The sequence below is a fragment of the Anguilla anguilla genome, chromosome 8 (genome assembly GCF_013347855.1).
Source record: "Anguilla anguilla isolate fAngAng1 chromosome 8, fAngAng1.pri, whole genome shotgun sequence".
Taxonomy (NCBI): Eukaryota; Metazoa; Chordata; class Actinopteri; order Anguilliformes; family Anguillidae; genus Anguilla; species Anguilla anguilla.
This window is the reverse complement of record NC_049208.1, coordinates 6,232,707-6,246,744: the sequence shown is the minus strand read 5'-3', so window position 1 is coordinate 6,246,744 and position 14,038 is coordinate 6,232,707. Positions and strand designations below refer to the sequence as shown.

The 14,038-nt window shown below is 48.9% G+C and overlaps 1 protein-coding gene across 6 annotated transcripts in view; it reads right to left on the bottom strand.

Annotated features, from left to right (window-relative positions):
* LOC118232870 (collagen alpha-1(XV) chain-like) overlaps positions 1–14,038 on the bottom strand; it is a 73,576-nt gene that overhangs the window by 2,430 nt on the left and 57,108 nt on the right. For 3 of the 6 annotated variants that reach the window (XM_035428070.1, XM_035428073.1, XM_035428072.1), the window contains 14 exons: positions 13,976–14,029; positions 13,652–13,708; positions 12,051–12,110; positions 11,558–11,599; positions 10,063–10,090; positions 9,067–9,150; positions 8,707–8,732; positions 8,107–8,205; positions 7,125–7,269; positions 6,084–6,148; positions 4,145–4,273; positions 2,895–3,026; positions 2,270–2,332; positions 1,096–1,293 (listed from right to left, as the gene is read on the bottom strand). In XM_035428070.1, coding sequence (XP_035283961.1) covers positions 1,096–1,293; positions 2,270–2,332; positions 2,895–3,026; positions 4,145–4,273; positions 6,084–6,148; positions 7,125–7,269; positions 8,107–8,205; positions 8,707–8,732; positions 9,067–9,150; positions 10,063–10,090; positions 11,558–11,599; positions 12,051–12,110; positions 13,652–13,708; positions 13,976–14,029 — 1,182 coding nt within the window. The remainder of the gene's footprint in view (positions 1–1,095; positions 1,294–2,269; positions 2,333–2,894; positions 3,027–4,144; positions 4,274–6,083; positions 6,149–7,124; positions 7,270–8,106; positions 8,206–8,706; positions 8,733–9,066; positions 9,151–10,062; positions 10,091–11,557; positions 11,600–12,050; positions 12,111–13,651; positions 13,709–13,975; positions 14,030–14,038) is intronic. The other 3 variants (XM_035428071.1, XM_035428074.1, XM_035428076.1) reach the window with 3 other exon arrangements.

Here is a 14,038-nt window from a genome sequence, read left to right as displayed (position 1 = left end):
ACGGGGGGATAAGTGAGGAACAGGAGGGATGAGTGGGAACAGGAGGGATAAGTAGGAACAGGAGGGATGAGTGGGAACAGGAGGGATAAGTGGGAACAGGAGGGATGAGTGTGGAACAGGAGAGAGGAACAGGAGGGATGAGAGAGGAGCAAGAGGATGAGTGAGGAACAGGAGGAATGAGTGTAGAAAGGGAGGGATGAGTGTGGAACAGGAGAGATGAGTGAAGAACAGGAGGGATGAGTGTGGAGCAGGAGGGATGAGTGTAGAAAGGGAGGGATGAGTGAAGAACAGCAGGGATGAGTGGGAAGTGTCTGTAAATTAACCCCAGAAAGGCATTACTTGTGCAAAGAAACTTGGCACTGCATGTGCAGCCAAGCACATTTAAACCTTTTAAATCCTGAGATTTTTATTTAAAGGCCACTTAAAATCATTTAATATATGGGGCAGTATTAATAGAAATCTATGAATATATGACATCACACATCTCCAGTCATTTTCGGGGGAGCAACGACACAAAATCCCCAAAATAAAAAAAAGAATAGACTCTTTAATCTGAGTGTCTCCGGCGCTGTGAGGAGAGCAGCGTCTGTGCGGCCTAACCCTAACCCTAACCCTACCCGCAGGTTCAGAGCAGCGTTTGTGTGGCCTACCCTAACCCTAACCCTAACCCCAACCCTAACCCCAACCCTAACCCTAACCCTAACCCCAACCCCAACCCTAACCCCAACCCTAACCCCAACCCCAACCCTAACCCTAACCCCAACCCCAACCCTAACCCTAACCCTAACCCCAACCCTAACCCTAACCCTACCCGCAGGTTCAGAGCAGCGTTTGTGTGGCCTACCCTAACCCTAACCCTAACCCCAACCCTAACCCTAACCCTAACCCCAACCCCAACCCTAACCCCAACCCCAACCCTAACCCTAACCCTAACCCTAACCCCAACCCTAACCCTAACCCTACCCGCAGGTTCAGAGCAGTGTTTGTGTGGCCTACCCGCAGGTTCAGAGCAGTGTTTGTGTGGCCTACCCGCAGGTTCAGAGCAGTGTTTGTGTGGCCTACCCGCAGGTTCAGAGCAGTGTTTGTGTGGCCTACCCGCAGGTTGAGCACGGGCATGTTGAAGCGGTCGCTCTTCTTCACGATGCTGGCCAGGTCCTGCAGGTGCGAGGACAGGAAGGCCCTGTAGGTGGTCGCCATGCCGACGGCGCGGGCCTGCTGGTAGCACAGGAAGTCGGCGCCCCGGATCCCCCGCAGGCCCCCGGAGAACGGGGCGTTCAGGGCCACCAGGCGGAGCTGGGGAGCAGGGCGGGGTCACAGGGTCAGACGGGGGGGGGACTGCCGTCCAATCACAACGCTCCCCTCCAGCGCACGGCCAATCAGCTACACATACACATATACACACATACAGTACACACACACACACACACACACACACACGCACGCACACGCACACATACAGTACACACAGACACACACACACACACATACACATACACACAAACAAACACATGCACACACACATGCACACATATATATATATATATATACACACACACACACATATACACACGCATTTACACACACACACACACACACCAGAACATACTTTCCCCGAATCACATCAGCATAAGAAAGACAGGAGGTGTGAAGCAATGACTTGCAGTTCCATCATTGCTATAAAATATTAATGTTCTCCACTGGCCTCAATCAGAGAGGTGCAAAAAGAAAATTTTTGTGATAACCAGCGGCGCTACGCTCTGGCTTTACCCCGAAACCATCGTCCCAAACGAGGCTCGCCGAAACCCCTCTCTAAAACCTCCAGCAGGCAGAAAGCACCAGAGCGCCGGTCCAGTCCAAACGCGAAATATTACAATGGGAAATGGAATGGACTACATTTATATAGCGCTTTTATCCAAAGTGCTTTACAACTGATGCCTCTCATTCACCCATTCACACACACACACACACACACACACACTCACACTCACACACCAACGGTGAAAGGCTGCCATGCAAGGTACCAATCAGCTCGTTAGGTGTTTTGCTCAGGGACACTTCGACACGCCCAGGGCGGGGAATCGAACCGGCAACCCTCCGACTGCCAGACAACCGCTCTTACCTTGTGAGCTATGTCGCCCCCTGGTAAAATTACATACTTTAAAAAAAAAAATATTCCATTACAATGTTTAAGAAAACGGGGCCTGCATTGCAGCACGTAGGGAAACTACAAGCATAGCAACAGTTTGAGAGATCGCAGAGTGACTCTTACCCCTGGGCCTGTGCCAACGCTCTGGGGCAGAATGGTGTGGCCAGGCAGGAAGGTCTGCAGGGCCTGAAACAGATCAAACGGACGCGTTACGCGTGTAGTGCAGGGTGTCAGAAATGGCTCCGACACAGCAGGGTGTCACGGGAAAAGGATCCTGGCTCCAGGGCTGAAGCCATTTTGCAGGCAGTTGTCCAGGAAGTGAACGGTGCGTTTGGTGGCAAGGAAGGATAGCCACGCCCACAGCCACACCCACAACCCTGCCCAAAGCCATACTCATACCCACACCCTTCACCACGCCCATAGCCATACCCACAACCCTGCCCATAACCACATTCATACCCACACCCTTCACCATGCCCATAACCACACCCATGGCCACCCCCATACCTACACCCATACCCTCGCTCATACCCATACCCCTAACCATGCCCAAAGCCATACTCATAGCCACACCCACAACCCTGCCCATAACCACATTCATACCCACACCCTTCACCATGCCCATAACCACACCCATGGCCACCCCCATACCCACACCCCTAACCATGCCCAAAGCCATGCCCATAACCACACCCATACCCACACCCCTCACTGTGCCCATAGCCACGCCCGTTTCCCGTCCTCGTACCTGGGAAGGCGTTCTGAGACTGGCGCGCTCCGGAACCCTACTCAGCACCTGTGAGGAAGAGGAGGAGGCAGAGGCGGAGGAGGAGGAGGAGGAGGAGGGGCTGTCCGCGGGGATGGGGATCACCTCTCCGAGCTGCGGAAACAGGGAGCGGGGACACATCCCGTGGCTTTAGTCTAAACCCTCCAAACCCAAGCGAAAAACATTATAGACTTCAGCACACTTTAATTTTAATGAAATACACTTCAATTACGCTTCAAGTGTTCTCAAGTGCAGTAGATTCATTTAGTTGCACTTCAGCACATTATTTGTTTCGGTCTCCAGGAACAATGCCGCCCCTGCCTACCACAGCCAAACATGCCCCACTTACCGAGCTGCTCATTCATTTCTGTTCTTTTTATTTTGTTTACTTTTGCCCCAAGAAAACCAATTTTATGTATCCTGCAGGGGCACGAGTACAACAGGCAGCTGCGATTTATCATTGTGGAACATCAAACTGAGACAATCATGTCAGTCACTGCGATGAAGCAGGGCTGCCCAACGGTGATGGCAGAACTGAATGCAGTGCAAGCAGCTATAGGTAACCCCCCTCTCACACACACACTCACACACACACACACACACACAGACACACACACATACACCCTCTCTCTCTCACACACACACGCACACGCACGCACACACATCCTCTCTCTCTCACACACACACACTCACACACACACACACACGCACCCTCTCTCTCACACACACACACACGCACGCACACACACCCTCTCTCTGTCACACACACACACACGCACCCTCTCTCTCACACACACACACACACACACACAGACACACAGACTCACTCTCACACCCCCCCCACACACACACACACTCACACACATACACCCTCTCTCTCTCACACACACACGCACGCACACACACCCTCTCTCTCTCACACACAGACACACACACATACACCCTCTCTCTCTCACACACACACGCACATGCACGCACACACATCCTCTCTCTCTCACACAAACACACTCACACACACACACACACACGCACCCTCTCTCTCACACACACACACACGCACGCACACACACCCTCTCACACACTCACTCACACACACACACACACCCTCTCTCACACACACACACACACACACACACACACGCACCCTCTCTCTCACACACACACACACACACACACACACACACACACTCACACACACACACACACACGCAGGTGAGGGGCCGTCAGCGTACCTGCACCTGTCTCCAGCCGTCCCGCACGCGGATGTAGAGCTGGGCCGTGTCCGAGACGTAGGCCATGGTGCCCTCCACCGCGCGATACGTCTCCCTCAGCAAGGTGTCCACGCTCAGAAGGGTGGTCACCTGGGACAGGCAGAGAGGTGGAGTCACACACTGCACACTGTACACACGCAGGCAGAGAGGTAGAGTCACACTCTACACACTGTACACACGCAGGTAGAGAGGTAGAGTCACACACTCTACACACTGTACACACGCAGGTAGAGAGGTAGAGTCACACACTTACACACTGTACACACGCAGGTAGAGAGGTAGAGTCACACACTTACACACTGTACACACGCAGGTAGAGAGGTAGAGTCACACACTTACACACTGTACACACGCAGGTAGAGAGGTAGAGTCACACACTTACACACTGTACACACGCAGGTAGAGAGGTAGAGTCACACACTTACACACTGTACACACGCAGGCAGAGAGGTAGAGTCACACACTTACACACTGTACACACGCAGGTAGAGGTAGAGTCACACACTTACGCATGCAGGTAGAGAGGTAGAGTCACACACTTACACACTGCACACACGCAGGTAGAGAGGTGGAGTCACACACTTACACACTGTACACACGCAGGCAGAGAGGTAGAGTCACACACTTACACACTGCACACACACAGGTAGAGTCACACACTACACACTGTACACACGCAGGCAGAGAGGTAGAGTCACACACTTACACACTGCACACACGCAGGTAGAGGTAGAGTCACACACTACACACTGTACACACACAGGTAGAGAGGTAGAGTCACACACTACACACTGTACACACGCAGGTAGAGAGGTAGAGTCACACACTTACACACTGTACACACGCAGGTAGAGAGGTAGAGTCACACACACACTGCACACACGCAGGTAGAGAGGTAGAGTCACACACTTACACACTGTACACACGCAGGTAGAGTCACACTCTACACACGCAGGTAGAGAGGTAGAGTCACACACTTACACACTGTACACACGCAGGTAGAGTCACACTCTACACACGCAGGTAGAGAGGTAGAGTCACACACTTACACACTGTACACACGCAGGTAGAGTCACACTGCACACACGCAGGTAGAGGGGTAGAGTCACACACTTACACACTGTACACACGCAGGTAGAGAGGCAGAGTCACACACTTACACACTGTACACACGCAGGTAGAGAGGTAGAGTCACACTCTACACACTGTACACACGCAGGTAGAGTCACACTCTACACACTGTACACACGCAGGTAGAGTCACACACTTACACACTGCACACACGCAGGTAGAGAGGTAGAGTCACACTCTACACACTGTACACATGCAGGTAGAGTCACACTCTACACACGCAGGTAGAGAGGTAGAGTCACACTCTACACACTGTACACACGCAGGTAGAGTCACACTATACACACGCAGGTAGAGAGGTAGAGTCACACTCTACACACTGTACACATGCAGGTAGAGTCACACTATACACACGCAGGTAGAGAGGTAGAGTCACACACTTACACACCGTACACACGCAGGTGTACTCATGCAGGTAATAAAACACAGGAAAAAACGAAGGTGTCGCACAAAGTTCAGCATTTAACCTCTCTGTAAATGAGTATCAATGTAAGAAGGATTTTGCATCCCAAAATGCTTCACGGAAAACATGGGGAAGAAAGAATACAAAATAAAATAGTAAACGGATCAGAAATAAACAAAGGCATGTTGAAGCACATAAAACCAAGTTTTAAGACACAAAAGAACAACAAAAGAACAAATCAACTGAAAGCTGACGTAAACGTTGACTCTCAAAACTAGCTGCAGCCGTTGGCTGCCTCTCTATTCTCCGCACGGTCCGTTTGACCCTCCCCCCCCCCCCCCTCCCCACTCCCCCCACCCCACTCACTGGATTTCCGTGTCCAGGGGCCCCAGGAAGTCCAGGAGGGCCGGGTGGCCCCGGAAGGGAAATGCCTGAAAGGACAGGAGCAGACGCATGGGATTCGGGCCCCGTGGGGCCCCGCGGGTGCGTCTAAACCGCCGCGCGTTCTCATCACAGTCACAGCCGAGGCCGAAAGTTTGCCTACGCCTGGGCTAAAGATACTCAAACTCAGTTTTTAACAACTCCACACATTCCAAGTTACCACACATCTCTTTTGGCAGGTCAATTAGGGCATCTACTTTGTTCACGTCAGAGGTGATTTTAAAACAATCGATTAGAGACTAGAGACTAGAGACGTTAGGGATGAGAGACTTCCCAAATTGCGCATGCTCTCCGATCCCCGCTGTGAACACACAGACAAAGCTGGCCTGCTCTCAGCAGCCACTCCAAGGAGCAGTAAAGCCTGCTTCCTCTTATCCTGGATTTAACCTTGTTTTTGATTGCTCACACTCTCAAAATACATTTGAGAACCAGGCTTTCATATTAATATTTATATGTATGCTTAGGCCTTTCTGAAGAGCAGGTATTTTTTTTTTGTGGATTGAATAATGTTCTGGTGCAATGTAACCAAGGTCCATGAAAAAGAAAAGGACACAAAATTAAATGCAAAACTTTCAGCCACTTTTGCAGAGCAATGGAAGATAAAAAATGTATTCATTCTAAAACACTTTAAAATGTCGACACATTCTGCGTTTTAACGTATTGTATATATTTATAACAAATACATTTCTATCTTCCATCGCCTTGCAAGAGCAGGTTTAAAAAACATTTCTTTTTTTTAATCATAGAAATCCATTCTAGAACTCCACTGCTTTCAGTTACCAGCAGTGATTGTGACATCAGCATTAGAATGTCCAGTTAAGAACATTCTAATCACACATTTGTGACCTCACACCTTTAATGATTAATCTGTGTGGCGAGAGAGAGGGGGAAAAAAAAAAAAAAAACCCATGTGATAGATGGACATGCGGTCTGCGACGTATTTGGAAATCGCACGGAGCGTCTCACCCGAGCCGTAGAGAGGGGGTGGCCCCGGTGGCCCCGGAGGCCCGGGGGGGCCCTGCGGTCCCGCCCGTCCGTACCCGGGGGCTCCTGGTAGTCCGGGAGTTCCTGGGGGGCCCTGGGGGCCGACGATGGATTCCCCTTTGGGGCCCTGAAACAAAGGCAAGACTCTCTCACCCTCGGGCCTTCCCCCCCGCCCCAATACAAATCCAGCGCACATCTGAAATGACTTAAAATCGATGTGTTTATTGATGCGCCGTTTAAAAACGCAGCCTCCGTGTCACTTAGAGAGCGTACGTCCTCTTCCTCACGTCAAGGGGGCATTAGTGGGAAAGCACTGATCTCATCCTGTAAAATCCATGACTTTCTCCTTAGTTTACAAACATGTTCTGAGCCCAGCAAGGCCTTGGGTTTGGACGAGACAAGCCGACTTCATAAACGATGAGTGACTTATTGTTGTCTTACTTTTGTTCTCGAGAACAAACACAAACTCATTCATCCCCCCCAAAATAAGGCTTTTCTTTTTGCGGAACGCATCGTTTCAAAAAACCCTGATTGCTCACATGTGCCACAACCCCATCAAAACATTCCTATGCGGGGGGGGCGGGCGGAGGGGGGGGGGGGAATTATACAGCAACCCAACGGAACTGAACTGAACCGAAACCAAGGAAAACATATTTTAGTCACAACACACCACATGAAGAGATCGCAGGCGACCAAAAGCCCGCCCCCTCCGCCCCCCCCCCTCCGTCCCCCCCCCACCCCCATCACCCCTACCCCCCTCGAATAAACAGGATGAAACCGTCATGCTCATATACTGTATTCCCTCTCACACCAGATCATTTGAGAAATGATCTTTGCAGTAATTAGTTTAAGCTGCAGTGGTTAATTGACAGACAGCTTTAGAGGGGTCGTTTGGCAGGGGGGGGGCGGTCGTGAGGGGGGAGGATTTGGGGATGGGGGGGGGGGGGGGTGATAACACACTCACCACGAGGCCTGATCTCCCGGGGGGGCCAGGGGGACCCAGAACGCCCGGCTCCCCCCTGTCTCCCTTCTCTCCTTTGTAGCCCAGATTCCCTTTATCCCCCTGAGAGAGAGAGAGAGAGAGAGAGAGATAGATAGAGACAGAGAAGGAAAGAGAGACAGACAGATAGCGAAGGAAAGAGAAGAAGGAGAGAGGGACAGAGACAGAGAGAGAGAGAGAGGCAGACAGATAGACAGAGAAGGAAAGAGAGAGGGACAGAGACACAGAGAGAGAGAGGCAGACAGATGGACATACAAGGAAAGAGAGAGGGACAGAGACAGAGAGAGAGAGAGAGGCAGACAGATAGACATAGAAGGAAAGAGAGAGGGACAGAGACAGAGAGAGAGAGAGGCAGACAGATGGACACAGAAGGAAAGAGAGAGGGACAGAGATATATTGCATGTTCAGAGAGTCCGGAGTTCAGGTTTAATTGCTGGCCCTAATCCCTCTTCTCACACTCATCTCAGTACGTAACATGGCTGACTGTCATCCTGAGACTGTCCCAAACTCAGCTCCAATGGCCTGCTTAGGTTCTACAGGCGACCGTGTGCAGAAGAGACTCACCACAAATCCGTCCGTGACCTCAGAGGCTGTGGGGGGGAAAAAAACACACATTTCACTCATTAGTGACCAGCCAATCAGAACAAAGGATGTATGTATGTGTGTATGTATGTATGGATGTATGTAAGCACACTTGATGTAACAGTGATATTACAAAGACAATCGCACCTTGGGTTAATTTTCTGGCATCGCTCATTACTGATACTGAGTCCAATAACAAAGTAATATATGATTTATTAAATATAAATAAGTCATGGTTGTTGGGGCATAAAGGTTCACAGCATGTCCAACAGTGAATATGTAACAGAGAGCAAGGTGCTGCATATAAAACAGATTCTGCTTTATCCTACAAGAGCACACTACCTGATGCACCTGGTTTCCCAGGCAACCCCACGTCTCCCTTTTCTCCTTTGGGTCCCTTGGCTCCCAAAGACCGTCTCTGGCTTCCTACAGGAAGGAGGAAAGAGCAGGACGGAAACAGAGCAGGCTGAGTGGACTTATTTCACCTGAGAATATCTGCTGAAAGAACGGTCGACAAGCTTCATCTCTGACCGTCGCAACACAGACCTGGTCTTGGGAGGCTGCCATGTCTAAGGCAGGCGGCCATTTTTTCCAAAAGTTATTTTTTCAAAAGTCAGTGTTCTAGAACTCCACTGCTGTCAGTCACCAGCAGCGATTGTTACATCAGCAACAGAATGTTCAGCTAAGAACATTCTGACCGCATATTTGTGATCTCACACCTCAAAGGGTTAATAACCACTTGGTTTGATGCCTTTAGTTCACCTCTCCAGGTCTGAGACGGTTGAGGGCAGTTTGAGTTGTCCCGGAAAATTTACCCAACAGAACTTAAACTGAATAACCAAATCACTATAATTGAAATACTACAGTGTTGTCATTCACCGCAAGGAGGAAAGCCCTTGGCGGTGGGGTTATAACTCAGACCAACAGTATCTTCCAAGCGTAAACACTAAGAGCAGGCCTAAATGTTCTTATACTCGATAAGCATTGCCATGGTGCCGTGCGTTAAGGGTCAGCATAACTGTGGATGTTCATTCTTCCTTTCCAACCAGGGACAGATGGAGGCCTGGTATATTAGCTGAGTGAAACTTCTGACCAATCGGTGGTGTGAACTAATCAGTTAACCATCAGGCACAACGGATTTTCAGACGTCTTGCCAGGGCCCACATTGCGAAACAGAAGTCCGCGAGCAATCCAAATATCCCATCGCCCCTTGTGTTTTTCTCTCCTCCGTTCAATCTCGCTGTCCTTCTTTGCAGCGTGAGCGACTGACATCGTTGCTGTAGATCAATGCATCGAGCAAACGGTTCGAACTCTCACAAATTAGCATGGCGCACTGACCTTCGGGTGATCCCATGTTAGCGTACACCTGGGTGAGACAAATTAAAATGTCAGCAGACCCGTCACAAATGTGAAAAGCCAGTTTTGCTAAAACAGAAGGCCCCGTTCCATCAAAATACCCCAAAAACCTACGGTGAGAAAAATGTTCCTTTTTGGAAAGCACATTCACAAAAGAAATTATTTGATCTTTGGAAAGTTGAGATATCCACTCAGTGTATAGAACAGAGCCTCTGTGTGCATTCATTAAATTAGCCATTGTTCACTGAAATGCATTTAGAACAAAATTTGCTGTAACAGCAATGTAATTTAAATGCCGTTGTACAGATTTATACAGATAAACATACAAAAACATACATGTACTGTATGTATACATACATAGCCGTGTTAAGCCTTATGCACGTCAAATAAAGTAAGCAAAAACTTTTTTTTATGACATTAAGTTCTTTCAAGATGACCCTGACATCCAGAAAACCAAGCCAATTGCGAGGCGAAACAAAGAAAAACAAATTCTGACTTAAATTTGAATTAATTTACACATTTAATGTGGCAGTAATTAGCTTTGCCCACATCCACAGTGTTGTTCAGAGCAAAGCAGATGCCGGTGGCAAATGTGGTGTTTTTTTCCCGATAAGGCACTATGGCCCATGTTCTCAAGGCCAACACCCTTCCAATTACGAATAAAACCCAATTTTACAAACGCCACATTAGAAGAGGTGTTTTTTTTTTTTTTAGTGGGGCATCTTGGATTCCTGCAATTAGTCTTTGTCAGACTACAAGCCGATAGAACTGCCCCGCCCCCCCACCACCGCCCTCAAATTAGCCACACGCCATGCTGCATGCTAACAGCGGTGCTTCAGCCAAGCCCAGCTTGGAGTTATGGGCCCCCCCCACCAAAATAAAGAGCACACTCGAACCCTGGATTCACACCAGCTCAGCTTCAAGCCGCGTGTGCAGCTGTACAATACTTCCTCTAGGGGCGGGCTCCACAATTCGACTGTAATCTTGGTGTCGTGGATTTACAGAAGTGGTAGACACTTCTTTCAGGAAGTAGTCCTGAGGATCAGGGTTGGAGTCAAGTTCAGTCAGTTCAGAAAATTAAAATTCAGTTTTTGCACTGAAGGACGGCTCTAATATTATACGGGGATTTTTCAATACAAATTTGAATTTCGATTCGCTATTGTTGTTCACAAAATGGAAATGCAAAATGACCCCAACCTTGCTGAGGATTGGTAGCTTTTCTACCACAGACACTGCAGTACAAGTACAGCATGTTGACGAGCAGCTGTGCGTGGAATATCGATTTACCTTCTTTTCATTTGTCAGACGCTTTTTTTGTCAAATGTGACTTGACAACGACACGTCCTAGCGTCCCTTTAGCGAAGATGTAATTGTACAGCGTCACATGCCAGCCTATCGCAGTGAGTCGAGCCAAAGGAAAGGACACAGTTAGACCACGCCCCAAGCACCAGCCAATCATAAGCTTCCGTTGACTTACTGGCGTTTTGCTGTACGGTCTTGGAGGGACTGGGAAAACTATCTTTAAAATTTAGAAGGAGAACAGCTCGGTGAACAGAGAACTGACAGAACGGGAAACAAACTGGCAAATGAGAACGGAGACGACAGGACGAGAGGGTGAGAGAGCACTGATTGGGCATCGCGTGAGTGAGTGTGCACGCGCGTCTGTGCATGCGTGTGTGTGTGAGTGTGCACGCGCGCAAGTGTGTGTGTGCGCGCGTCTGGGCGTCTGTGCATGCGCGTGTGTGTGAGTGAGTGTGCACGAGCGTCTGTGCATGCGTGTGTGAGTGAGTGTGCACGCGCGCATGTGTGTGTGCGCGCGTTTGGGCGTCTGTGCATGCGCATTTGTGTGTGTGAGTGAGTGTGCTTGCACGTGTGTGTGCATGCATGCGTGCGTGTGTGCTTGTGTGTGTGTCTCTGTGTGTGTGTGCATGGGCGTGTATTTTTGGGGGGGGGTACTTTCTTACACCTACCCCATTGAGGCCGAGAGCTGGTCCTGGGTGCCCCGGGGCTCCAGGGGGTCCTGGGGGGCCCTATTTAAACACAGAAGGGTGGCACTGCTCAGTTATGGCAACATGTTTCACCTTTACTCTCATATGCGAAAATAATAAACATGCTTTTCCAAGGTCATGGAAGCATACGGGCGAAGGATCAGCATTGAGTCTTCATCGTACCGTGCGCCTTGCGAATTTCTGCCAAATTTTTTTTTTTTTTTTGGCCTCAAACCCACTAAATGTAATATTTAAGCGTAATACAATATTTATAAGCATTTATATAATATTTGTATGATTGGCACTGAATTGCATCTGTGTTATCCACAGGCCAGAGGCTAAAGCCAAAAAAATCCACTAGCGCTTTCATTGCTGCCGGAGAAAATTCTCACAGCTCTCTGGCTACATGAATGTGTGATAGTGAATTTTCACCTAGTTTAACCTCACAGCTTTTTACCATAGCCACTTTAATATGACTGATCATCACTAGGCAAGCATAACATTTAAGGAGTGTTCCAAACACATCCAAAGCCCTCATGGATATTTCTTTTTGATATGTTTAATATAAATATTAACAAAGCTGTATTTGAAGTTCCCCAAACTGAACACAGTGAGAGCTGTATTATATGAAAGTGTCTGTATTCCTGCATGCAAAATTCTTATTCAAGTGTACCTCTCAAAAATGTTCATTAGATCTAAATCTGGTATGGGTGTGTAATCCGTGGACAAATTTCTACTGAGCAGTATAGCTCAGCTGAGAATCAAAGAGAATCTTTGCTACTGAGAAAATATTGCAGTGATAAAAAATGTACATGTTTCCCTTTGACATAAATAGGGTCCCAGCTTTAAGCTAGTTTGGGTTTGTGGGAAGCCATCTTTAATTAATGTACTGTAGTTTGAGAGTTCAGTTGAGTTGATAATAAATGTTTCGTAACGACATAATGACGTTTTTCACAGATTTTTTTTTAAACCTGACTAATTTTGAATTCAGTGCTCTTTTTTGACTACAGAAGTGAGAAGAGATGTTTTTAGCTGGCAGATGCTGAGTATAAAATTTATCTTACTTCTTGGGAACAGCAAAAATTAACCATTCTTGCTGCTCTAAGGTTCTGCCTCAACACACAGTAACCTTCAGATCCAACATCACGGGAATGTGGACGCAATTGGTCGAATTAGCAAAAATGGCTGTTTTTAAGCTTGTCCATCCGTCCATCATCTATACCTGCTTATCCTGGGCAGGATCGCAGTGAGGGTGCTGGAGCCTATCCCAGCGTGCATTGGGCGAGAGGCAGGAATACACCCCGGACAGGCCGCCAATCTATCGCAGGGCACACACACCATTCACACACGCACTCGTACCCATGGGCAATTTAGAGTCTCCAATTAACCTAACCTGCACGTCTTTGGACTGTGGGAGGAAACCGGAGTACCCGGAGGAAACCCACGCGGACACGGGGGAGAACATGCAAACTCCACGCAGAAAGGCCTCCCAGGCCGGGATTCGAACCTGAGACCTTCTTGCTGTGAGGCGACAGTGCTAACCACTGCACCACCGTGCTGCCCAGCTAACAGATTAAACTCACCGGAGCGCCAGTGGAATCGCCCTTCTCTCCTTTCTTGCCGATCATTCCTGGACGACCCTGAAGTGGTGGGAAAAAAAAAATTGCACCGTTACACACACACAGAACCGTATCAGAGAGAGCAGCAGAGAGCCAATGGCGTGAAGTCAAGCACACTTTCACATGAATGACCGCTTCCTGTATCCTGCAGGGAAGTCCACTGCCCAGTGAAATGAGGGAAGAGGAGAAATCTCCTAGGTAACTAAGGATGGGTCAAGTGCAGAGGACAAATTACCCCACGGGGTTCAATAAAGTATATCTCATCTTAAATGGAAATGGTAGACTTACCGGGCGACCAGGAAACCCGTACTCTCCTTTGGGTCCCGGTGGTCCAATTGGCCCCTGTGGAGG